A 27917-nucleotide genomic window follows, 5' to 3' on the forward strand; every position below is an offset into this window, starting at 1 on the left:
CTTTTCAGTGTCAGTGCAGCCTTGCCCCAGTGTCCATTGCAGCCTTGTCAGTGCAGCTTTGCCCCAGTGCAGCCTTGTCAGTGCAGCTTTGCCCCAGTGCAGGCTTGTCAGTGCAGCTTTGCCCCAGTGCAGCCTTGTCAGTGCAGCCTTGTCAGTGCAGCCTTGCCCCAGTGGTCAGTGCAGCCTTGCCCCAGTGTCCATTACATGCTTGAACAGATCACCGCCGACATACACAAAGCGTGTCGTTTAAATATAGCACCGCGGAGTTCGGAGGGACTTGGCAGGGCTGTACGAGCGCCGCCGAGATCACAGTGACTGGGCGGAGCCGAGATACACATAGCCGAGTGTACTCGGCTCTTCTCGTTGCCGCTCCCAGTCACACCCAGTCCCGCCCTATGATGGACATAACACAGGTCCAATGGCGGTACTGGGCGTGACTGTGAGCGGCGCCGAGAAGAGCCGAGTACACTCGGCTATATGTATCTCGGCTCCGCCCAGTCACTGTGAACTCGGCGGCACTCGTTCAGCTCCGCCGAGTCCCTCCAAACTCCGCGGCCACATATTTAAAACTACACGCTATGTGAATGTCGGCGGCGATCTTTCCGATAGATCCCAATTAGCAGGGATCGGCGTATAACACGCACCCACGATTTTCCCCTGATTTTAAGGGGAAAAAAGTGCGTGTTATACGCCGATAAATACGGTAGTTTTCTTTTGGCATTATCCAAAAACTTGTGGCAAAAACATGTAGTCTTCAAAAGACTCACCATGCCTCCTAAAAAATACCTCGGGGTGTGTAACACAAATGTGAATGAAGATGTAACATAAATGTAACAGTTAAAAAAAAAAAGAAAAAAAAAAAGTAGTAGTTATTTTGCAATGCACTCACATAAGACACAGAACAGACAATCACACGTGTTGGTGTCCTGTGTAGGCACCCCCTTTGCTTTGTCCTAGGGTTGCTATACAGTTGCTTCAAAAATGCATTCAAGAAAATCAGTTATTGTTTTAAAAACATTCTGCTGAATATAGTTACATAGTTAGAATGACACAAGTCCATCTAGTTTATCCATTTGAAAAAAAAATAAAAAATAGAAGACCTCTTTATACCCAATCCTCTACCCACAGTTATTTCAGAGCAGGGCTGGATTTAGCCTTCCTAATGTGGGGTGCAGTAAAGAATGTTTGGGAGGGGGGGGGCAGAGGATAGGAGGTCAGCAGGGCAGTGTACAGAGGCTCGGCAGGGTAGAGGATAGGGTAATCAGTTTGTAGGGCAGTGTACAGGGGGTCAGCAGGGCAGTGTACAGAGGATCAGCAGGGTAGAGGATAGGGTCAGCAGTTTGTAGGGCAGTGTACCGGGGGGTCAGCAGGGCAGTGTACAGAGGATCAGCAGGGCAGTGTACAGAGGATCAGCAGGGTAGAGGATAGGGTCAGCAGTTTGTAGGGCAGTGTACCGGGGGGTCAGCAGGGCAGTGTACAGAGGATCAGCAGGGCAGTGTACAGAGGATCAGCAGGGTAGAGGATAGGGTCAGCAGTTTGTAGGGCAGTGTACCGGGGGGTCAGCAGGGCAGTGTACAGAGGATCAGCAGGGCAGTGTACAGAGGATCAGCAGGGTAGAGGATAGGGTCAGCAGTTTGTAGGGCAGTGTACAGGAGGTCAGCAGGGCAGTGTACAGAGGGTCGGCAGGGTAGAGGATAGGGTCAGCAGTTTGTAGGGCAGTGTACCGGGGGGTCAGCAGGGCAGTGTACAGAGGGTCGGCAGGGTAGAGGATAGGGTCAGCAGTTTGTAGGGCAGTGTACCGGGGGGTCAGCAGGGCAGTGTACAGAGGATCAGCAGGGTAGAGGATAGGGTCAGCAGTTTGTAGGGCAGTGTACCGGGGGGTCAGCAGGGCAGTGTACAGAGGGTCGGCAGGGTAGAGGATAGGGTCAGCAGTTTGTAGGGCAGTGTACCGGGGGGTCAGCAGGGCAGTGTACAGAGGATCAGCAGGGTAGAGGATAGGGTCAGCAGTTTGTAGGGCAGTGTACCGGGGGGTTCAGCAGGGCAGTGTATAGGGGGTCGGCAGGGCAGTGTACAGGGGGTCAGCAGGGTAGAAGATCTTGTCAGCAGTTTGTAGGGCAGTGTACAGGGGGTCAGCAGGGTAGAAGATCTTGTCAGCAGTTTGTAGGGCAGTGTACAGGGGGTCAGTAGGGCAAAGGATGGAAAGTCAGCAGGGTCTTGTACAGGAATTGGTAGGGCAGTGTACAGGGGATCAGTAGGGCAGATAACTAGGGTTAGCAGAGCCAAGGACAGGGGTCACTACTGGCAGGGCAGACAATGGGGTCATCATTGGCAGGGAGGAGGACTTAGATTTGTTATATTACTAATTTTGTTTCATTGATTTGTTTTGTTTATTTTCTAACAAATTCCAATTTATCAGGACAATTTGAATTCAGATCAGTCGAAAAAAGATCAACTGATTCAAATTCCGTGTGAAGATTAGCCGGTTGTTAAGGAGCAGGTCGGGAAGCCGCCTAAATCTGTCACTGCCCTAGGATGTGATGTCATGTTTTCTGTTTGTCAGATTATATCAACAAATCAATTAATATATCAGAATGACTTACAGGTCTTGACTGCATCGGCAGGCATCGTTTTCTGAAAAAAAAATAGTATTTATGATAAAATAAAATAGTCATACTGTATATGTTATACTTTAAAGTAGAACACTTTTTTATTCCATTTTTTCCCATCTGTGTCTGGTTGGTGGGATTTCCCTTCATTTCCTGTCCTATAGTCAAAACAGGAAGGAAATCCCTACAATTCAAAGGAGATGTCTTGGGGCCACCAGGTCACCAGAACTAGTATTCTCCTCACTGGAGGTACCTTGGATTACGAGCAGAATTCGTTCCAGAACAATGCTTGCAATCCAAAGCACTTGTATATTAAAGCGAGTTTCCCCATAGGAAATAATGGAAACTCGGATAATCCGTTCCAGTGGCACTGCTAGTGTATGCAGTACCGCATCTAACCAGAGGTGGGGGGTGCGCCAGAGACATTCGGAAACACTCGGAGCCGCTCGGATGCATTTGGAGAGGCTCGGAGACACTCGGGAACGGAATGTTTTTAAACTGCTCTGAGTGTCACCGGCGCCCCCGCACCTCTGGCCAAAGGCAGTACTGCACACCCCAGAGGCTTGAATCCTGATAATTTTGCAAGACAACACTCGCAAACCGAGTCAGGATTTTAAAAAAAATAGCTCGTATTGCGAAACTCTCGTAAACCGCGTTACTCGCAATCCGAGGTATTACTGCATTACTTTTCTGGGGATAACTCAAAATGTGGGATTTTCTTTTAGTTTCACTTCCAATGATAATGGTAAACAGGACAAATAGAAGGGTTGAATCTCCCCAACAGAGGCAGAGGTAGCAAAAGTGTAGAAAAAGATTTGCCTTTAGCTCTACTTTAAGTCTGGGTTCACGTTGATGTGAATTCGATGCGGGTTTCTCCACATCTAATTTGCATGACAGGAGACTCTCTATGGAGCCGGTTCACACACCCCCCCGGGGGGGGGCTGTGCTCCGAATTGCAGAAGGGTCCTGTGCATCTTCTGGCTTGTTTCAGGTGATAATTCAGCCAAAGATTTGGATCCGATTCACTCCTGAAATGGCGAACAGAGACGCACCGGACCCCCTGCTGTGAGCCGCGGCGGCAGCTAGTGTGAACCCAACCTAACAGTTTCCAGAGATACTCTCTCTTCTCAGTGGAAAAAAGTATTCATACACTTAGATTTAACAAAATACAAAAAACATTTTTGAATGGAAGAAGAAATGATAGATTATCTGGAGAGAAAAGAGACTGTCGTCACCGGGGGAAACGGCATGTATCTCCCCCGTTGTCTGCTACTTGTCATCCTACCACCATGTGGTACCACGTTCCTACCTTCCTACAGCCGGCTTTGTTCCAGGTTTAGGACGTAGAAGGCTCGGGTCACACCTATGTGTGGGAATTGCAGTGAAAACACGCTGCTGGGTGAAAATGTGTGGGGGGGCTGCCATTGATTTAGAATGCAGACAACCCAACCTGCAAAAACGCATTTCAGGGAGGTGACGCGCCTGCGCCACACCCCCCCCCCCCCCATTAAAGTTTGCAGTTTTTGACATACCTAGGCATTCTCTTATTTTTCTTTTCTTTACTAGTAAATGTTTTGTGAATGAGTTCTGTCTGCTTCAGAGAGAAGGGAGAGTGCAAAACTGGAAGTGCTGGAACATGGAAACTTCAAGTTAAATTTACAATAAAATGTATCATGTCATATTATCTTCTCCTGCCATATCCCCAGCACTCAGCTCTTCACAGAGGAATCTGCTAGGACTGCCATTGTAACATCAAATATTAGAAATCTACTGAAAACTTCTATTTGAAATATACATTAGCAAACAGTGGCATAGCTTGGGGTGTAGAACATGAAGAACAGTCAGCCTCGGGTACAGCAAACTGGGGGTGCTCTAAAATCACATTCCAATTCACCTGCATATATACAAGCAGCCCCCAGTGGCAGGAAGGGAGAAGTGCATGTCTAGAGGGAAGCCAGGGACGCTGTCCATTTTATAACACTGGGAAGGGAAGCGGCAGCGTGTCACCATCTCAGGAACATTCCGCCGCTCGGGCATGCTCTGTCTTTCTGGGTGATTGGCTCAGCCGGGAGATCGTCCGGTGCTCGCGGGCAGGGCCACTGATAAGGCAGTACAGCCAGTCCTCCTGTACTGGGCCCAGACCCCATCAGTTCAAAAGGGGGGCCCGGGCACCCGCTGGGCAGGAGGTCTGACTGTATTGTCTTCTTGCAGGCACTGATCCTTTTCTGCTCTCCCTGCAGCGCTGACAGCCTTTTCTCTTCTTTCCCCCTCCGGCTGCACTGCAGGGGGATTGGTTCTAGCACATGTGCCACTTTCATCTGGTCTGCCCCCCCGTGTGCCCCTTTCCCCCCCACAGAGCTGCTGGCTTCCCTCCTCTCCTCTCCCGCCGGAAGCTGCTGCAGGCACCCAGGAGTGTTTCAGGATGGAGAGCGGAGTAAGGGGTTGGTAAATATGTCATTTACTTAAATAGAAAAAGAAAAAACTGCGCTAAGAATAGATACACACACAAAACACAATAAAATGATTGGATGGACCAGTCCCAAAAGCAGCAATTAGATGTGAGATGTACACAAATGTAATGGGAAAGAGAATAATTGCGCTAATTGCAGTCCATATAGCCAGTAGCAGGGCGTAGCAGTTCAAGTATTTGTATATACAGTGGAACCTTGGATTGCGAGCATAATCCGTTCAAGGGGGAAGCTCGTAATCCAAAGTACTCGCATAACAAAGCGAGTTTCCCCATTGAAGTCAATGGAAAATAATGAAAATAATTTGTTCTGCATTGACTTCAATGGGATGCAATACTGCATGTGGCCAGAGGCGGGGGGGGGGGCGCCGGAGAGCCTCGGAAAAGGCCGAAAAGGCCCGAGGACAGTTCGGCTGACCTCGGCAAAGCTCGGAAATACTCTGTTCACTAGCCTTTCCGAGGTTTGCCGAGGTCAGCCGAACTGTCCTCGGGCCTTTCCGTGCATTTCCGATTGGCGCTGTTCGGCTTTGGCGCCCCCTACCTCAGGCCAAAAGCGGTACTGCACACCACTTTTGGCCTGAATCCTGCTCATTTTGCGAGACAACACTTGAGTTAGGATTTTTAGAAATACAGTGCTCGTATTGTGAAACGCTCGTTAACCGCGTTACTCGCAATCCGAGGTTCCACTGTAGATAAAAACTTCAACAAAAGGCACCACACTGGTATGATGACAGATGAGTGTCCCACCATTAAATAAAAAACATGCTTACCAGATAGCAAGCAAATTTAGGCAGATGACTTTAGCCCAGGCCAGCCCTTTGCTTTCCACGGTCAGAGCTCTGCATACAGGTTGATACGAACCCTCAATTGGATATTATAGATCCGTGGCTCAGTAGATGATATGACAATCAGCCCAAAAAAGAAAGAAAGGCTATAGACCATAGCGTGATATTGTATGATACACGGAACACCCCAGTGATGATTAGACACAGACAAGTGAACCGCCACCTTACAGAGATCACGCTTACCAGACAGCCCACAGAGATAAACATATGGCTTTAACCCAGCCCAGGCCTTTAATTCCACAGCAGATCCCAAATTGCTAGGAGATGATAGATTCTCGGACAGTGATATATGATCCGTAACTCCGTAGGTGATAAATAAATAATCAGCCCCCAAAAAAAGGATAAAGCAGACCATAGTGTAATACTGTCTAAACCCGGTTTAACCACTTGCCGACTGGGCCATTGCCGAAAGACGGCAACAGCATGGTCGGCTAGTTCTGGGTGGACGGCCATGGACGTCATTCCAGAATGATGCTCCCGCGCGCCCCCTGGGGCGCGCACTCGGGAACATCCGTGACCGCCGGGTCCTGAGGACCCGGCGCATCACGGATTACGGTAAATAGCCGCTGATCGCGGCCGTTTACCACGTGATCGTTACGTCAAATGACGGAGCGATCACATGTAAACAAACCAGCATCACGTCATGACGCTGGTTCCTCCCTCCCCTCTCTGTACCGATCGGTACAGTGCGGAGGGAGAGGGGAAGAGATGGCAGCGCTGTGGGCTGGATGTTTAGTGCCCACAGCGCTGTTCAATATACATAATGGCATCACTGTACAATACTCTGTATCACTGTGCAATACTCTGCATCACTGTACAATACTCTGCATCACTGTGCAATACTCTGCAACACTGTGCAATACTCTGCATCACTGTACAATACTCTGCATCACTGTGCAATACTCTGCATCACTGTACAATACTCTGCATCACTGTGCAATACTCTGCATCACTGTACAATACTCTGCATCACTGTACAATACTCTGCATCACTGTGCAATACTCTGCATCACTGTACAATACTCTGCATCACTGTGCAATACTCTGCATCACTGTACAATACTCTGCATCACTGTGCAATACTCTGCATCACTGTGCAATACTCTGCATCACTGTACAATACTCTGCATCACTGTGCAATACTCTGCATCACTGTACAATACTCTGCATCACTGTGCAATACTCTGCATCACTGTACAATACTCTGCATCACTGTGCAATACTCTGCATCACTGTACAATACTCTGCATCACTGTACAATACTCTGCATCACTGTGCAATACTCTGCATCACTGTACAATACTCTGCATCACTGTGCAATACTCTGCATCACTGTACAATACTCTGCATCACTGTACAATACTCTGCATCACTGTGCAATACTCTGCATCACTGTGCAATACTCTGCATCACTGTACAATACTCTGCATCACTGTGCTATACTCTGCAACACTGCAAAACTCTGCCAATACTCGCCAATACTCTGCCAATACTCACCAATACTCTGCCAATACTCTGCCAATACTCTGCCAATACTCTGCCAATACTCACCAATACTAGCCAATACTCTGCATCACTGCGCTATACTCTGCAAAACTCTGCCAATACTCACCAATACTAGCCAATACTCTGCATCACTGCGCTATACTCTGCAACACTGTGCAATACTCTGCCAATACTCTGCCAATACTCGCCAATACTCTGCCAATACTCTGCCAATACTCGCCAATACTCTGCCAATACTCTGCCAATACTCGCCAATACTCTGCCAATACTCTGCCAATACTCGCCAATACTCTGCCAATACTCTGCCAATACTCTGCCAATACTCTGCCAATACTCGCCAATACTCTGCCAATACTCTGCCAATACTCTGCCAATACTCGCCAATACTCTGCCAATACTCGCCAATACTCTGCCAATACTCGCCAATACTCGCCAATACTCGCCAATACTCTGCCAATACTCTGCCAATACTCGCCAATACTCTGCCAATACTCGCCAATACTCTGCCAATACTCGCCAATACTCTGCCAATACTCGCCAATACTCTGCCAATACTCTGCCAATACTCGCCAATACTCTGCCAATACTCTGCCAATACTCGCCAATACTCTGCCAATACTCTGCCAATACTCGCCAATACTCTGCCAATACTCGCCAATACTCTGCCAATACTCTGCCAATACTCGCCAATACTCTGCCAATACTCTGCCAATACTCTGCCAATACTCTGCCAATACTCTGCCAATACTCGCCAATACTCGCCAATACTCGCCAATACTCGCCAATACTCTGCCAATACTTCGCCAATACTCGCCAATACTCGCCAATACTAGCCAATACTCGCCAATACTCTGCCAATACTCTGCGATAAATTTTAACAGAAACAAGGAATTTTTTTTTTTTTTTTAATCGAATTTTCAGTCTTTTTTGATTTATAGCGCAAAAAATAAAAAACCCAGCAGTGATTAAATACCACCAAAAGAAAGCTCTATTTGTGGGAAAAAAAGGACATAAATTTCATAGGGGTGCAGTGTTGTATGACTGAGTAATTGTCATTCAAAGTGTGAGAGCACCGAAAGCTGAAAATTGGTCTGGTTAGGAAGGGGGTTTAAGTGCCCAGTTGTCAAGTGGTTAATGAATCAATTTAAAAGTTTACACTTACATTTAAATGTGTATAAAATTGCATTAACCACTTCAGCCCCGGAAGGTGTTACCCCCTTCCTGACCAGAGCACTTTTTACAATTTGGCACTGCGTCGCTTTAACTGCTAATTGCGCGGTCATGCAATGCTGTACCCAAACAAAATTTGCGTCCTTTTCTTCCAACAAATAGAGCTTTCTTTTGATGGTATTTGATCACCTCTGCGGTTTTTATTTTTTGCGCTATAAATGGAAAAAGACCGAATATTTTGAAAAAAAATGATATTTTCTACTTTTTGTTATAAAAAAAATCCAAGTGGGGGCGTGGCCGAGCGCATGAGGAAGTAGGACGTTCCCCTCTGGCGCTCCCGCACATGCCGGACAATCCGAAGCTCTCAGCACTTCCCAGCACCAGCAATAAGGTCTGTTATGGGGAGGAGAGGCGGGGGAGACAGGCATCATACCCCCGATCCACATCTTGAAGGGGATATTGATCGTTTCTTCACCCGTTTGGGGCAAAATCACTCCGGCCCCCCCCAAGATGGCGCCGGCCCGGAACTCAGGCACACATGCGGCCTCACAGGGAGCTGTGTCTCAGCGCTCCACTCCCCACATGAAGACCAGGCAGCGTCCTCTGTCCCCCCCTGACTCAGAGACCGGCTCGGTCCGCTCTGCATGTCATTCCCCAGACTCTCGCAGATCCTATGGTGGATGGCACATGGAGACATACATTAAAGCACTCCCAACTAGACATGATTTTGAGGCCCGTGTACAGCGACTGGAGCGCTCATACAAGCAAGAGATTTCAGAACTGCGCAGGGATGTCACTAATAGGATTGCGGAAGTGGACCATAATATGGAGGAGACTACGTCCACACTGCAAACACACAAAACCATTCTACATGAGCACACTCTGCAGATCCAGCAATTGATGTACCATCAAGATGACCAAGAAAACAGGGCCAGACGTAACAACATACGCATACGCGGTCTCCCAGAATCTGTTGAAACCAAAGACCTAGCCCCTGCAGTCATTGCCACGTTTAACGAACTGCTCCAGAAAGACAAAGATGCCCCTTTGGTACTTGATCGTGTCCACAGAGCCCTCGGCCCTAAGAATCCTAACTTGGAACACCCCAGAGATGTTATTTGCAGGGTGCACTTCTATGCGATTAAAGATGCCATTATGGAAGCCGCACGTTCACAAAATGCTATACTCTTCAATGGCACCCCGATCTCTTTGCTTCCGGACATCTCTAAAATGACCCTGGACATGAGACGTGCTCTAAAACCCCTTACAGGTGCCCTCCAAGTGACACAAATTAAATACCGCTGGGGCTTTCCCTTTAACTTGTTCGCATCCCCATGAGGGGAAATCCGTGACATTCCGCACGCTAGGGGATCTCCCCAAGTTCCTCGGGACTTTTGAGCTGCCACAGATCTCCATCCCCGACTGGCCACTTCATGCAGCCACTCCTGGTTTCAAAGCTGCACCAGGATGGCAGAAGCAAACGAAGAAGAACAAACGATCCAAACCGGACTTCTCCACAGCGACGGAGGGATGACCCTTTATTTTTGATACTTGATCATAATTTTCTTTACAGGCCCTAGGCTGGTGAAGACATCCCTGTCTAGACCTTCATCTGGACACTATACTACTGATCCATTTTCTTTCTTATTTTTTTTTCATTACAGGTTTCATGTTATAGTTTTAAAATATCTCATTTAGATGTATGACTTTCTGTGGTATAGGAAACATTCCTAAGATTGACCATTGTTCCCTCCACTTGTCTCATCCCAACCCTCCCCTCCCCCCTACCCCCTTTTAGACCAGAACTGTTTATGTTTCGATACTGGGTAAGAAGCTCTGTACGCTGTTCGAGTTCTAGTGTATCTTGGGAGGATTTATTCCCCCCGAGTATTACATATAGTTATTTATCACTCGTCCAGCAATTCGGAGCCCTAAGCTATTATGTTCATAGTTATATAAAACCTTTTTTCTCTATTGTCGCCCCGCGTGTGCGGGCTCCTCTGTGCATTGACCGCGAACCCCCCACTTAGGATCTTCAGCGCCCATAGCGGTCTTAGCTGATATGTTGTTCACAACACAATTAGTGAGGCTGTTTAGGCCTCGATTTCCTATCTCTACTTTTGTGTTCCTTCTCTCATCACTTTTCTTACTATCCTTCTCTCATTCCACCACTAGATGTCCTTCTTCTCCCCTCTTCTTCTCCTCCATGCGTTCCTTTGAGACAGGGAGCCTCCCTTCTGATTATTTTTATCCACCATTTAAATTCGCTTTTGTATGGCTGCACAAACCTCCTTAAAAGTCTCCTCATTAAATTGTAGGGGCCTTAACATTCCAGAGAAGAGACGGCAAATATTATATCACTTTCACAAATTACGGACCCAAATTCTTCTCTTGCAAGAAACCCATTTTAGAACAGACAAAATCCCACAATTTCTCCATAAAAATGACCCCGTTTGGTTTCACAGTACTAACCCCTCAGCAAAATCTAAAGGGGTTTCTATAGCATTCCACGCATCATTTACCCCGACCCTTCTTGATACTTATATTGACCCTCTAGGTAGATATATTTTCGTTAAACTATCATACATGAATGTCATTTATACTATTATTAACGTATACTCTCCAAATCAGAATCAACAACAATTCCTCTCCTCGGTGGTTTCCCGTCTGAAAAGATTCTGCACAACTAACATGATCCTGGGAGGAGATCTCAATGCTGCCTTGATACCTCATCTTGATTCCTTGACTGGTAAGTCCTCAATCTCTCCATCTTCCCTGACCAAAATGAGAACACTCCTAGCTGACTTATCCCTTGTGGATGTGTGGAGGATGCTTCATCCTAGCACTAAGGACTACACCTATTTTTCCCCCGCACATACCTCTTACAGCAGACTGGACTACCTTTTCATCTCCCAATCCCTACTAGATTTCTCACCCTCCGCTTCTATTGGCCTTACCCTTTGGTCAGATCATGCCCCCATACACATGAACTTGGGGAATATCCCCGCACATAAACGATTCTCTTCTTGGAGACTAAACGATAATCTCTTACTAGACTCAGTATGCTCACAAGATATTGTGCAGACCATTAAACACTTTGTGTCGGATCACGCCCAAGACACCACTAACCCGCTTACGAAATGGGAAGCCCTTAAATGCGTGCTTAGGGGCAAACTTATTCAACATGGGTCCCGATTTAAACGTGCCCGCACTGCGGACACGACACGCCTTCTCACCACCATAGCCATAGCCGCATAAAAAAAAAAACCCAGACAGTGCGATTCTCCTAGAACTTACCAATGCTAGGAGAGACCTCTTGCTAATTTTTGCGGAGAGGTCTCTAATAGCTCTCGACAAAGGGCGATTTGTCCACTATTCACAAGCCAAAAAATGTGGCAGACATCTAGCGAACACACTTCAACCCCGACAAGCCAGGCGTTCGATCCCGTTTATAAACTCTCCCATTACAGGTAAAATAATGCATAACCCAGGGATAGCTGAAGAATTCCGCCAATATTACTCTACCCTATACAACCTCGCCCCCCGGGTTCCCGTCCCCTATACCTACCTCACAAGACTTGTCCTCATACATCCAGGAGACGGCACTTCCATCCTTCTCCACTTCAGATGTCGAGGACCTTGAGTCCTCCCTATCTGAAACGGAATTCCTAACCGTCATAAAGACTCTTAAAAATGGCAAGAGCCCTGGCCCGGATGGCTTTTCTTCACGCTTTTACAAAATGTTCGCACCTCAACTTTCACCTTTGCTAGCGAGGGCTTTTAATGCCATTAACGAGAACATTGCCCTCTCTTCCTCTATACTCCAAGCCCAAATAGTCGTCATCCCTAAATCTGGTAAAGACCCCTCTCTCTGCCCCAATTATAGACCAATATCCCTCCTGAATATTGATCTAAAGCTATACGCAAAGATCCTTGCAAACCGTTTATCTCCTTTGCTACCGAAAACCATACACAGGGACCAAGTGGGCTTTGTCCCTGGCCGAGAGGCCAGGGACAACACCACCAAGACCATACATTTAATTACATACGCTCAACGCCATAAGATTCCGACTTGCCTTCTCTCCTGTGATGCAGAGAAGGCCTTTGATAGGGTCAGCTGGTCTTTTCTCCAAGCCACTCTTTCCCAATTAGGTTTAGGCCCGAAAATGCTGGCACGCATTATGTCCCTCTACTCTACACCCTCTGCCACAGTTCTAGTGAATGGCGCTCAATCCGAAAAACTCACGATCACTAATGGCACCAGACAGGGCTGCCCCCTTTCCCCCCTCCTGTTCGCCCTGGTAATAGAACACCTGGCCCAAGCCATCAGATCGAATCCTAACATACAGGGCATACAGACTCCCTCCTCCCAATGTAAGCTCTCCTTATACGCAGATGATCTGCTTCTTTATGTAACCCAACCTCATATTAGCATACCCTCCATACTTGCAGAGATAGATAGATTTGGTCGTTTTAGTAATTATAAACTAAACATCTCTAAAACGGAAGCCCTGAACCTTTCTTTGTCGCATTCTACACTCTCCTCCCTCCAATCCAACTTCTCGTTTCAATGGCGTGCAAACTCTATATCATACTTAGGCACGGCCATACCAAAACTCTCTTCAGATATCTATCCCCTGAACTTTGGCCCTCTACTCAAAAAACTTCGACACCGCACGGAGGTTCAGAATGATCTACCATTGTCCTGGGTAGGTCGCATGAACACATTAAAAATGGACATACTCCCCAAGTTGCTTTACCTATTTCAGGCCCTCCCCATGGCATTTTTTTCGCTCCTTACGATCAATGGCTATTCGATTTGTGTGGAGAGGTAGCCACCTGAGGCTGAAACCTAAACTTCTATGCTCTCCTATCACAAAAGGCGGGTTAGGCATGCCCGATTTTGAGCTGCATCATACATCGGCAGTGATCTCCCGCATCCTCGAGTGGTTTCCCCATCCAATAATCAAAGCCTCCACATCTGTGGAACAAGATCTATCTCCACATGATCTCCGAGCGCTTCTTTCGGGCTATGAGCGGACTTACAAATCACTTTTAACGCTGTCCCCTCTTACCAGAGATGCACTCGCAATCTGGTATCGCAGGAGAGACAGCTACTCATTGTCATCTGAACCAAGCCCCCTCACCCCTCTGTTCGATAACCCAAATTTTACAGAAAGCAGCTCAACACACACTATAGATAATTACAACAGGGACTCCTGGCCCACAGCATGGCAGTTTGTCGACAACACCTTAGACACCTTTATATCCACCCCATTGGAAGATACTGCCAAAATGACACGGCTCATCCGTGGACATCTGACCTCTTACTGTAAAAAGCTCCACAAATCTAAACAGATTCACAGACTCCTGACCGGGTTCGAACAACTGTGCACATTCTCTGACACCGCTCGACATACCTTATCATTGACGTATCAATTGATCCTAGAACACACCCATGGCACCTTACCTACATACACCACAAAATGGTCAGTGGAGATTGGGAAAGGGATAACTGAGGCAGAATGGAATAAAGCTTTTCTGTTCACACATAAGACATCCATTTCGAGCTACACGCAAGAAAAATACTACAACTTGTTATCAAGGTGGTATCGGGTGCCAACTACCCTCAGGATCATGTTTCCATCTAACTCAGACACATGCTGGAGATGCAAATCAATGAAAGGTACCTACATCCATATCTGGTGGGAAGGTGACGTACTTCTCCCATTTTGGACACAAATCTTCCAGATCTACTCAGAAATTTATGATAAACCACTAATGCCCTCACCCTCCATCGCCCTTCTTTCTATACTTTCCGGCACTGTCAAGTCACAAAAAAATAACCTCCTAAAATTCTTTATCAGTGCTGGACGACATCTAATACCCAGGCACTGGAAAACCACTACGCCTCCCTCTCTAATGGAATGGGTAGGTGAGTTAAATGACATCATGCTCATGGAGGAAATGCAAGCCAAGGCTTTGGACAAACAAGCAAAGTTTTCCTTTGTCTGGAGTATTTGGAGGAATTACTCTACTTCAGATAAACTTAAACAAAGGCTCTCAAGGATGAATTCCACCTAAGAGCTTAAACCTTCTTATCGGTAGGTCTATATGCTCGGGCTATGGGCCTTGTCACGGATGGAGGCTCGCTGTCTCAATACCCCCTTCCCCCTCTTTCTACCCCCCTACTACCTTTCCTATACTCATTTTCTTTCTTTTCTATTCTGTTATTTCCTACTCCTCTTCCCCAGTCTCCACTTTTTAGGAGACCTGGAATTTTGTCATTAAAATAATTCTGAAAATTTTGGTTCTTGTTTATCTGCTCAGTTTCCCTGACTTCTGGGTGCAGCGGGTTCCCAACGGGGCGCCCAGAGTTATGGGAGAACAACATTTACATATCAATCAGACATAGATCTACGAGCCTAACGTTAAGTTTGATTTCTAATGACTTTGGCACATGTTTTCGATTGCACTGTATTTGTTATCTATATGAATCATATTTGTAGACCAGGAGACCTGATGTCAGGCAACTGGCAATGTTTTTCCCCTTTCTTTTATGTTTGACTATCTGTTTAAAACAATAAAAACTTATTGAACCATAAAAAAAATCAAATAAACTCAATTTTAGTCATACATTTAGGCCAATATGTATTCAGCCACATGTCTTTGGTAAAAAAAATGTCAATAAGCGTATATTTATTGGTTTGTGCAAAAGTTATAGCGTCTACAAACTAGGGTACATTTTCTGGAATTTACACAGCTTTTAGTTTATGACTGCCTATGTCATTTCTTGAGGTGCTAAAATGGTAGGGCGGTACAAAACCCCCCCCCAAATGACCCCATTTTGGAAAGTAGACACTCCAAGGAAATTGCTGAGAGGCATGTTGCAGCTCTCATTTGTTTTTGAAAATGAAGAAAGACAATAAAAATGTATTTTTTTTTCTTTTTTCAATTTTCAAAACTTTGTGACAAAAAGTGTGGTCTGCAAAATACTCACTATACCTCTCAGCAAATAGCTTGGGGTGTCTACTTTCCAAAATGGGGTCATTTGGGGGGGTTTTGTGCCACCTGGGCATTCCATGGCCTCCGAAACTGTGATAGGTAGTGAAGAGTGAAATCAAAAATTTACAGCTTTAGAAATCCTGAAGGCGGTGATTGGTTTTCGGGGTCCCGTACACGGCTAGGCTCCCAAAAAGTCCCACACATGTGGTATCCCCATACTCAGGAGAAGCAACAGAATGTATTTTGGGGTGTAATTTCACATATTCCCATGGCATGTTTGAGCAATATATCATTTAGTGACAACTTTGTGCAAAAAAAAAAAAAATTTCTTTTTCCCGCAACTTGTGTCACAATATAAAATATTCCATGGACTCGACATGCCTCTCAGCAAATAGCTTGGGGTGTCTACTTTCCAAAATGGGGTCATTTGGGGGGGGCTTGAACATTTAGAAACATTTAGAAGCTTATGTCACACATCACCCACTCTTCTAACCACTTGAAGACAGACAAAGGCCTTTCTGACACTTTTTGATTACATGAAAAAATTTTTTTTTTTTGCAAGAAAATTACTTTGAACCCTCAAACATTATATATTTTTTTAAAGCAAATGCCCTACAGATTAAAATGGTGGGTGTTTAATTTTTTTTTTCACACAGTATTTGCGCAGCGATTTTTCAAACGCATTTTTTGGGGAAAAAACACACTTTTTTACATTTTAATGCACTAAAACACACTATATTGCCCAAATGTTTGATGAAATAAAAAAGATGATCTTAGGCCGAGTACATGGATACCAAACATGACATGCTTTAAAATTGCGCACAAACGTGCAGTGGTGACAAACTAAATACATTTTTAAAAGCCTTTAAAAGCCTTTACAGGTTACCACTTTAGATTTACAGAGGAGGTCTACTGCTAAAATTACTGCCCTCGATCTGACCTTCGCGGTGATACCTCACATGCATGGTGCAATTGCTGTTTACATTTGACGCCAAACAGACGATTGCGTTCGCCTTTGCGCGAGAGCAGGGGGGATAGGGATGCTTTTTTTTTTTTTTTTTCTTTAATATTTTTTTGCTTTTTTATGTTTTATCTACCTCACCAGCTTGAACTGCACTTATGGGACTCGCCACGTCACCAAGTGTTACTGCAGTGCTGGTTTGACTACGACCGGGGTGTACTAGGCCACTGGTGCTAGCCAGTTCACCAAAACGCTACCAAAAAAACTGTTAGCAATCGCAGGGATCAGGTCTGACTCTGCGAACGCTGCAGTTATACGTTTAATGTTTTGTAAGTGACAGTGATCGATCGATACTGCACTTGGGTGGGCTGGGCCGGGCGGAGGGGCAAAACGCAGGTGCTAGCAGGTATCTGGGCTGATCCCGCTAACACTGCGTTTTTGGGAACCCTAAACTGCTGGGGACGCTAGTATAGATCTGATCGGATCAGATATTGATCCGTTCAGATACTATACCACTAAGGGAGGTGTACGGTGCGTGCGTGAGTGTTAGCGGTACTGGCGCTAACCTGACGCTGCCTGGGGCGACGCAGACCTTGACTGACCCTAAAACCTAATTTATATCACCGCCGGGGATCAGGGGGCTAAACCTTTATTCGGTAATAAACGGCGGGTGCCCTGACACTATAAAAAATAAACGAACTAACCAGCGTCACCCGCAACAGTTATACGGTGATCAGTGGTGAAAGGGTTAACTAGGGGGCAATCAAGGGGTTAAAACCTTTATAGTATATGGTATATACTATATATAGTATATGGTAGTAGATAGTATATGGGGGTCCCTGACGTTATAAAACGCTGACGGCGAACCTAAATATTTACCTCCCTAACTAGGGTACCCCCTAACTGGGGTACCCTAGACCTAAAGGGGGCTAACACTAACTGCCCTACCACACTAACTGTCACAAACTGACACCAATGCAGTAATCAGAAAAAAACAAAAAAGTGCTTGGTGTCAGTGTGACGGGGGGGGGGGGGTGGGGGTGATCGGGGGGTGTAAAGTGTGCCTGGTGTGTTTTACTGTGTGTGTTGTGCACTCACATCGATGTCTTCTCTCCTCGGTGCCGGAACGGAAAATACCGATCCGAGGAGAGATGACATAATTTCCTCTGCTGCTGTTTACTATACAGCAGCAGAGGAAGAATCTCATTGGCTAGGAGCGATGGGGGGGCCACGAATGGATGGCCTCCCCTCACCTCTGATCGCCTCGGGCAACGGGGGGTCCGATCGGACCCCCCGCCCGCGGGAGGCAGATCACGTACCAGGTACGTGATTTTGCCTGCCCGTGTCATTCTGCCACAGTATATCTGCGTGAGGCGGTCGGCAAGTGGTTAAAAAAACTAAGCCTCCCCCATTGAGAATGTCATATGTGACGCAACGCGTATGAGGAGGTAACGTGCTGACGTCACCACGCCATCTCGTTGAGCAGGACGGAAGTTTGTATTATAACCGGGCGGCTTCGTTTTTTTTATGTGATTTTATACACGTTTAAATGTAAGTGTAAACATTTAAATTGATTCATTAAACCGGGTTTAGACAGTATTACACTATGGTCTGCTTTATCCTTTTTTTGGGGGCTGATTATTTATTTATCACCTACGGAGTTACGGATCATATATCACTGTCCGAGAATCTATCATCTCCTAGCAATTTGGGATCTGCTGTGGAATTAAAGGCCTGGGCTGAGCTAAAGCCACATGTTTATCTCTGTGGGCTGTCTGGTAAGCGTGATCTCTGTAAGGTGGCGGTTCACTTGTCTGTGTCTAATCATCACTGGGGTGTTCCGTGTATCATACAATAGTACGCTATGGTCTATAGCAGTGGTCTCAAAGTACAGCGGACCGCAAATGGCCCGCGGGTCGGTACTTTGAGACCACTGCTATAGACCATAGCGTAATATTGTATGATACACGGACTGGTTATAAATGGCCCGCAGGCAGGGCCGATCCTGGACGGTTTTGCACCGCAGAGGGGAAAGCGCCGAAGAGCTTTGTCTCCATCTTCGTGTCCTCTCTGCTGCACACTGCTTCAGCCCAGAGAGAGAACAGAGCGGAGGAAGGATCTGCCCATCGCCCCGCCCACCTAGGCACTGGTGTTTGATCAGAGCCCCAGATCCAGGGTCCTGCTGCCACCTCAGGGCGGGACATTGTGTCCTTCTCTGGGTACCCTGTGTTGAAGCCAGGAGCTGACTTGAGGAGAGGTGAGTGAGCCATCACACTGAGGCAAGTCCTTAGTGGGGTGACTGGGGTAAAAATCTGTGTGTGGGGGGTATTTATGGAGTGTGGGGGGTATTTATGGATTGTGGGGGGTATTTGTGCAGTGTGGGGGGCAATGCTGGGTTTAATAATGCGTTTTGCTGACATCAGTGCTGGTTTAATAATTTGTTTTGCTGACATCAGTGCTGGTTTAATAATTTGTTTTGCTGACATCAGTGCTGGTTTAATAATGTGTTTTGTTGACATCAGTGCTGGTTTAATAATGTGTTTTGTTGACATCAGTGCTGGTTTAATAATGCGTCTGCTGTTTGGGTCTTAACTGCTAACTCACTTAAAGCAAACTTGGCTCATCTAACACACAGCAAACACTGCCGAGCATCTGGCAGTCAGCAGTGACTAAAACTGTTTATAGTTTATTGTTTTTGAAGTTTGAAAGTTTGCATGCGCCCCCCCATGGGATATGAAAACTTGTCATGTGGCCCTCAGGCAATTTGAGACCCCTGGTCCATATCATTTCTTTCTTTTTTGGGCTGATTGTCATATCATCTACTGAGCCACGGATCTATAATATCCAATTGAGGGTTCGTATCAACCTGTATGCAGAGCTCTGACCGTAGAAAGCAAAGGCCTGGGCTGGGCTAATGTCATCTGCCCAAATATGCTTGCTATCTGGTAAGCATGTTTTTTATTTAATGGTGGGACACTCATCTGTCATCATACCAGTGTGGTGCCTTTTGTTCTTTTCATCTATATACAAATACTTGAACTGCTACGCCCTGCTACTGGCTATATGGACTGTAATTAGCGCAATTATTCTCTTTCCCGTGTAATTTACTGACCCCTTCCATTCCTGAATGAACACAGTGAGCGATTGGTACCAATCACACCTGTGTCCATTCATCGCCGAATAATAGTAAACTGCGTTTACTTCAGTTTGTGAATGAGCAGGAAGACTCAGAGCGCTTCCTATTCATTCATCTGTGCAGTTGAGGCTATAGAGAGAGGAACTGATAAATCTAAAGGGGGCCCTGTCAGATAGCTATGAGTAAGCACTCGTCATGAGTGCGAAACGCGTCAGCGGATCTCTGTACACTTCTGCTGTAGTGTTCTGTATACTTTTGTGATCCAGCTTTTATAATAAAAGCACTTATCATCAGACCGGTGTGCGGATTCCAGATTTCCTCATTTTCCCCGGCCCTGTCAGATAGGCTGTATGGGGCCAGGAGGAGGAGGAGGAGGCCTTTATTAGTGTCCCCTCAGTTCTCAGTGCGTCTCAAGTGGAGGACAGTAATAAATGAGGGCAGTGGCGGCTGGTGCTTAAAATTTTTAGGGGGGCGCAAACAAACAGAAAAATTCTGAAAAAAAAAAAAACCATCAAATGCAGCCACTGTGCCCCAAATTGTAAAAAGAAGAATTGCGCTAGGTGCAAAAAAATGGTGAAAAATGACAAAAAATGACTATTAGAAAAAATATCCTGCAGCTGGACACTATAACCCCAACATGAGGGCACAAAGAATAAACAATAAAAAATAAGTGCAGCGCTAGATAGGTGCCACAAATAATGAAATAATGAAATGGTGTATAATAAAGTGCAGTAGTGCTGGTCAAATACAATGATAGCAATACAATGATAGCAATATATGCAATAATACCAATATATGCAATCATACTAATAAGGTGCAAGTGATAATGGAATGTCCATTAAAAGCAAAAAAGATGAAAGTTGGTGAATGAAGATATCCATATGGAAATGAAGTGATTGTGAATGAAACTTTTCCACCAGTGCTGCCCGTCACCTGAGGGAAAAAAGATGGAGGCTTACCAGAAAGCCCGCGACCGCCCTTATTCAGGGGGTTCAAAACAGACCAATCAGGAAACACAGGAACACTTTGGGATCTTCTAAACTTCCCTCCAAGGCAGCCGGTCAGTATGAGTAGAAGGCACCTAAACGGCGCGGCGTTCCCAGGAGATCATCCCTATGTTACAAGCTTTCCGATAGGTCCGGCATACAACGGGGGGAGAAAAAAAAAGAGGGGGAGACTCCAATAGTGTAGAACTTCTTTCGGGAGTTTATTTAAAATACTCAAGTGACAAAAACAATCCTCGCAAGGAATAAAAAAAACGGCTCTGCTAGTATCAAAAACAAGACGCGCGTGCGCAATGCGTGCGAGCGTGCCAATTTTTGCACCTGAGGCGGAACTGTTGCGATGTGGATGGATTACATAGAGAGGCCCTAGTCTTAAAATCTAGATTTTTGGAGTAAGGGCTATGATAGTGCAACCTTTGATTCTTTGATTACTGAGGTGGGGAGTAGGGATCGTAAAGATCTTTTGGGTGATAAACCCCCTCAGGTCGAGAATAGAGAGGATTTGGGCCTAGCCTTTCTCACTACCTATTCTAGCCGGCATTGGGCTATAAAGAGAATAACCAAGAGGCATTGGCCAGTAATTAAAAATGATCGTATCCTCGGACCTCTGTTGTCTGACAATCCTCGGGTATTATTTAGGGGGGGCTACTAATTTTAGACATTTTTAAGCACCTAATGTAACCCACTTTTACAACTCTTCAGCATCCCTCACTAAACTGTGCGCTGTAAACGAATTGGATATTTTTTTATTTTTTTTCTCAGCACCTACTGTATATCTGCTGTATTCATTTTTTCACTTCCTCCTCCCTGGCCGCAGCCCATCGCATCATTTCCTGTTTGCAATGCCTTCTGGGAAGGGGCGGCAACTTCCTCTGACACTGCCGTTGCTATGGAAACCTGACCTGAAACCTATTACACTGCTTGTGCTGCACTGAGCATGTGCGAGATCTGCAAGGATGAGATCCAGGAAGAAATACAGTCTGGCTTCAGATGCCCACACTTAAGATGGCCACGGCCTGCTGTAAGTTTATAAAATAACAAACTACTGCTATAAACTAACAAAACAGACCTTAGTTTACAGACTAACTTTACTAGAATACATTAAGCTTGTGTATTATAGGGGGATTTTTATTTAAAAAGTATAATTTTGGCCGGAACACCACCTTAACCGCCTGCCGACTGCCTCACGCACATATACTGCGGCAGAAGGGCTTGTACAGGTAAAATCACGTACCTGTACGTTCCCCTTTAAAAGGCGGTCAGTGGGCGCGTGCGTGGCAAGCTCCGTGAGTCGGGTCGCGAGTCCTGCGGACTCGATCGCCGCGATCGCTCACGGGGAGGAAGAACGGGGAGATGCTGATGTAAACAGCATCTCCCTGTTCTGCCTAGTGACAGTGTCACTGATCTCTGCTCCCTGTCATCGGAACAGAGATCAGTGACGTCACACACACAGCCCCTCCCCCTGACAGTTAGTAATCACTCCCTAGTACTGATTTAACCCCTCCCCGCCCCCTAGTGGTTAACTCCTTCACTGCCAGTGTCATTTACACAGGAATTAATGCATTTTTATAGCACTGATTGCTGTATAAATGACAATGGTCCCAAAAATGTGTCAAAAATGTCCGATGTGTCCGCCATAATGTCGCAGTCACGATAAAAATTGCTGATCGCCACCATTTAAAAAAAGAAAAAAAATTTTTAATAAAAATGCCAAAAAACTATCCCCTATTTTGTAAACGCTATAACTTTTGCGCAAACCGATCAATAATCGCTTATTGCGATTTTTTTTTTACCAGAAATATGTAGAAGAATACGTATCGGTCTAAACTGAGGAAAAAAATCGTTTTTTTATATATTTTTGGGGGATATTTATTATAGCAAAAAGTAAAAAATAATGCGTTTTTTCCAAAATTGTCGCTATATTTTTGTTTATAGCGCAAACAATATAAACCGCAGAGGCGATCAAATACCACCAAAAGAAAGCCCTATTTGTGGGAAAAAAAGGACGTCAATTTTGTTTGGGAGCAACGTCGCACGACCGAGCAATTGTCAGTTAAAGCGACGCAGTGCCGAATCTCAAAAAGTGCTCTGGTCAGGAAGAGGGGTAAATTCTTCCGGGGCTGAAGTGGTTAATGTCATTTTATTAGAGTTTATATAATATGCTGTTTATTCTCAATGGTCTCTTGGATATATATAACCCTTTCATGACTAAGCCTATTTTTGAAATTTGGTGTTTACAAGTTAAAATCTGTATTGTTTGCTAGAAAATTACTTAGAGCCCCCAAACATTATATATATATATTTTTTTAGCAGAGAATCTAGAGAATAAAATGGAGATTGTTGCAATATTTTATATCACACGGTATTTGTGTAGCGGTGTTCTAAACGCAAATTCTTGGAAAAGGGACAATTTCATGAATTTTAAAAAATCCAAACAGTAAAGTTACCCCAATTTTTTTGTATAATGTGAATGATGATGTTACGCCGAGTAAATAGATACCAAACATGTCACGCTTTATAACTGCACGCACTTGTGGAATGGCGACAAACTACGGTACCTAAGAATTTCCATAAGCGACGCTTTTTTTTTTGTTAGAGTTACAGAGGAGGTCTAGTGCTAGAATTATTGCTCTCGCTCTGACGATCGCGGCGATACCTCACATGTGTGATTTGAACACCGTTTACATATGCGGGCGCGACTTCCGTATGCGTTTTCTTTGCTGTGCGAGCTCACGGGGATGGGGGCACTTTAAAAATTTTTATTTTTTTTATTATTTATTTGATTTCTTTTTAAATGTATAAATTGTGTTTAAAAAAAAAAAAAAAATTTTGATCACTTTTATTGCTGTCACAAGGAATGTAAACATCCCTTGTGACAGTAATAGGTGGTGACAGGTCCTCTTTATGGAGGGATTGGGGGTCTAAAAGACCCCCCGATCCCTCCTTTCCACTTCAAAGTATTCAGATCGCCGAAAACGGCGATTCTGAATACTGTGTATTTTTTTAATACTGGCACCATTGGCAGCCGAGTAAACGGGAAGTGACGTTGTGACGTCGCTTCCGTGTTTACTATTAGGAGGCTGGAACCAAGCCGCTCACGGCTTGGTTCCAGTCCGCCCCCAGCCACCGGAGGCAGCCGATGGAACAGAGGCCCCGTAAGAGCGCCCCCTCCCGCTCCTCCGGTATAACAGCCGAGCAGCTTTTAGCCGCATCGGTTGTTATATCTGGATAGCCGTTAGCCCGCTCTAAACAACGGTACCGGGATGAAGCCTGCAGCTGTGGGCATCATCCCGGTATAACCCCCGAAAGCCGAGGCCGCACATCTGCGCACGCCCGGCGGGAAGGGGTTAAGATTGTCTTTTTTTGTTAAATTTAAGCTTATTGCGTATAAAGAGCTTCGCTTTTAGCAATTACGTTTTTTTTTTTTTTAGAAACCTTCCCATATTTCATGGGTCGCATTTTTATTTTATATTTTTATTTTTTGGTCTAAATAGTTGACATTTATTTTTAATGTATGCGTTTCACATATATGTTTAATATGTGATTGTTTAACATATATCATTTTGTGTTTAATTAGTTTAGTAGACATCCACAAGATGGCAGTGTTCATTACCACTTTCCACTATTACCTCTTTAGGTGTATTCTGAGCAGTGTTATATCTGGGGGGGGGGAGTTAAAGTGGTGTTCCGGCTGAAATGATACTTTTTAAATAAAAATCCCCCTATAATACACAAGCTTAATGTATTCTAGTAATGTTAGTCTGTAAACTAAGGTCTGTTTTGTTAGTTTATAGCAGTAGTTTGTTATTTTATAAACTTACAGCAGGCCGTGGCCATTTTAAGTGTGGGCATCTGAAGCCAGACTGTATTTCTTCCTGGATCTCACCCTTGCAGATCTCGCACATGCTCAGTGCAGCACAAGCAGTGTAATAGGTTTCAGGTCAGGTTTCCATAGCAACGGCAGTGTCAGAGGAAGTTGCTGCCCCTTCCCAGAAGGCATTGCAAACAGGAAATGATGCGATGGGCCACGGCCAGGGAGGAGGAAGTGAAAAATGAATACAGCAGATATATAGTAGGTGCTGAGAAAAAAATTTAAAAATATCCAATTTGTTTACAGCGCACAGTTTAGTGAGGGATGCTGAAGAGTTGTAAAAGTGGGTGGAAATCCACGTTAAAAATTCCTTTAACTGAATCAGTTTACCTTTAGCTCTGACCATTAAGGCCATCTGTGATTTGACCAATAGGCTCTGAGTGTCATTTTAGTTACCAATGGCTGCGCTTTTTGCTTCTGCCGTTTGCTTATATAAAGCGCATTGCGCGTGCGTGCTTGCGTACCCCTGATGACGTCAGTTGTGATGAAACGGTCGTAACAAGGGTCGCCACGCATTGCGCACGCACGTCTTGTTTTTGATACTAGCAGAGCCGTTTTTTTTATTCCTTGCGAGGATTGTTTTTGTCACTTGAGTATTTTAAATAAACTCCCGAAAGAAGTTCTACACTATTGGAGTCTCCCCCTCTTTTTTTTTCTCCCCCCGTTGTATGCCGGACCTATCGGAAAGCTTGTAACATAGGGATGATCTCCTGGGAACGCCGCGCCGTTTAGGTGCCTTCTACTCATACTGACCGGCTGCCTTGGAGGGAAGTTTAGAAGATCCCAAAGTGTTCCTGTGTTTCCTGATTGGTCTGTTTTGAACCCCCTGAATAAGGGCGGTCGCGGGCTTTCTGGTAAGCCTCCATCTTTTTTCCCTCAGGTGACGGGCAGCACTGGTGGAAAAGTTTCATTCACAATCACTTCATTTCCATATGGATATCTTCATTCACCAACTTTCATCTTTTTTAATGGACATTCTATTATCATTGTGCCCCAAATGTTGCCACTGTGCCGCCCGTCCGCCATTTTACCTTTTCTCCGGTGGGCAGCGGGTGACCGGCGGCAAGCGGTGTCCTCCATGCCTTCCCCCGCCCCCCCCCCACCTGATGTCTTCTCCCGCCAGCTCCTCCTCCCGATTGGATGCCTGATAGGTGGTGCAATCACAGCGCCTGTCGCTTCAGCCAATCAGATGACAGGTAACACAGACCTGGCGCACCTGATTGGCTGAGAGGTGGTTCAATGTTAGGAAAAGCGAATTCCTTCGCTTTCCTAACCTACAGCTGAGTGAGAAGTGAACGCACAGCGTTGCGTTCGCTTCTCACATTTTTTTTTTGGACACCTATTAGAGCCAATGGCTCTAATCAGGCACTTCCAAAAAAAACCAAACCCCCCCCCCCTGGCTGTAATTCAGGTGCCCGAAAAGGGGGCCGGACACCTGAATAGGGGGTGTCAGCAGCGACCATACCCCGAAAATAAGACCTAGCGTGATTGTCGGTGATGGCTGCAATATAAGCCCCACCCCCCAAATAAGCCCTACCCTGAAAATAAGACCTACAAGGACTTTAACTAGGGCTTATTTGGGGGGGCGGGGCTTATATTGCAGCCATCACCGACAATCACGCTAGGTCTTATTTTCGGGTAGATAGATTAATGCAATACATAATTAGAGCGGTGCCAGGAGGGGCGGCGCCAGGAGAGAGGGGGGGCGCCAGGAGAGGGGGAGGGGCGGTGCCAGGAGAGAGGGGGGGCGCCAGGAGAGGGGGAGGGGCGGCGCCAGGAGAGAGGGGGGGCCAGGAGAGGGGGAGGGGCGGCGCCAGGAGAGAGGGGGGGCCAGGAGAGGGGGAGGGGCGGCGCCAGGAGAGAGGGGGGCGGCGCCAGGAGAGAGGGGGCGCCAGGAGAGGGGGAGGGGCGGCGCCAGGAGAGAGGGGGGCGCCAGGAGAGGGGGAGGGGCGGCGCCAGGAGAGAGGGGGGGCGCCAGGAGAGGGGGAGGGGCGGTGCCAGGAGAGAGGGGGGGCCAGGAGAGGGGGAGGGGCGGCGCCAGGAGAGAGGGGGGGCCAGGAGAGAGGGGGGGCGCTAGGAGAGGGGAGGCGGCGCCAGGAGAGAGGGGGCGCCAGGAGAGGGGGAGGGGCGGCGCCAGGAGAGAGGGGGGGCCAGGAGAGGGGGAGGGGCGGCGCCAGGAGAGAGGGGGGCGCCAGGAGAGGGGGAGGGGCAGCGCCAGGAGAGGGGAGGCGGCGCCAGGAGAGGGGGAGGGGCAGCACTCCGGCGCCCTTTAGGGACACACCGCCACCAATCGAGGGTGAGAAGTGGGGGATGGGGAGACTTCATGGGGAGACTACCCTTTAGGGTTGGGCCCCGACTTGCTCCAATCAGGATTAATTTTCCTCACCTTCTGATGTTGGTTCTGTCGGACAATGTCCTCAGAACGTCTGACTCTGTCAGAGTCTCTCTCTCCTCTCTCTCTTCTATCCGTCTTCTCTCTCTCCTCTCTCTCTTCTCTCTCCTCTCTCCGTCTTCTCTCCTCTCTCGCTCTTCTCTCCGTCTTCTCTCCTCACTCTCTCTCTCGGTGGGCGGAACCGGAGCAAAGCGCGGGGGAAAAGCTTCGTTCTGAGAGAATGTGACGTCGCCCTAGCAACCAGTTTGCCAAACTTTATTAGGGTGTGTGTTATCATTATCATTATCATACAGGGACACTGAAAGGTGGGGGGGGCGTTTCCTGGTGGACGGGGGCGTTTCCTGGTGGACGGGGGCGTTGTCAGCGAGAGAAGCCAGCACTATAGTGAACCTGCAGAGCTGGGAGAGGAGGAGCTGGGAGAGGAGGAGCTTGGTGACTGACTGCTCTACTGTAGAAGTCGCCACTCCCCCCTCAGCTGTAGACACACACACGCGATCCCGGGGACACAAGACCGCCCCCTCTTCCAGCGTCCCGCCCCTCTCCTCCCTCCTCCAATCAATCTTCTAGCAGCATAGGGGAGAGAACGTATCACAGCATTCCTTCTCTTCCCTCTGGTACTGCAAGGCACTATGGGAGTTGTAGTCCAGAGGGGCGAGATTGGAGCTACAGAGTGAATGACCACCAGCACAAGAAGTGAGGTGAGTTTGTATGCTGGAGGCGAACATAGAAAGTCATTTATCTCCTTCACTGGGGAGCACTGAGAGTAAAGGGGAACTCCGATGTGAAGGGTAATGTATGCAGACCCCAATGTAAAGGGGAACTCCGATGTGAAGGGTAATTCTGCAGACCCCAATGTAAAGGGGAACTCCGATGTGAAGGGTAATGTATGCAGACCCCAATGTAAAGGGGAACTCCGATGTGAAGAGTAATTCTGCAGACCCCAATGTAAAGGGG

At 46.6% G+C, this 27917-nt stretch overlaps 1 protein-coding gene across 2 annotated transcripts in view; it reads right to left on the minus strand.

Annotated features, from left to right (window-relative positions):
* LOC141126716 (uncharacterized) overlaps positions 1–27280 on the minus strand; it is a 60862-nt gene extending 33582 nt beyond the window's left edge. For both annotated transcript variants that reach the window (XM_073612680.1, XM_073612679.1), the window contains exons 1-2: positions 26958–27280; positions 2601–2631 (exon numbers count right to left, since the gene is read on the minus strand). In XM_073612680.1, coding sequence (XP_073468781.1) covers positions 2601–2625 — 25 coding nt within the window. In that variant the 5' untranslated portion in view covers positions 2626–2631; positions 26958–27280. The remainder of the gene's footprint in view (positions 1–2600; positions 2632–26957) is intronic.
* Positions 27281–27917: the final 637 nt, after the last annotated feature.

This window comes from Aquarana catesbeiana, linkage group LG02, assembly GCF_042186555.1.
Source record: "Aquarana catesbeiana isolate 2022-GZ linkage group LG02, ASM4218655v1, whole genome shotgun sequence".
Taxonomy (NCBI): Eukaryota; Metazoa; Chordata; class Amphibia; order Anura; family Ranidae; genus Aquarana; species Aquarana catesbeiana.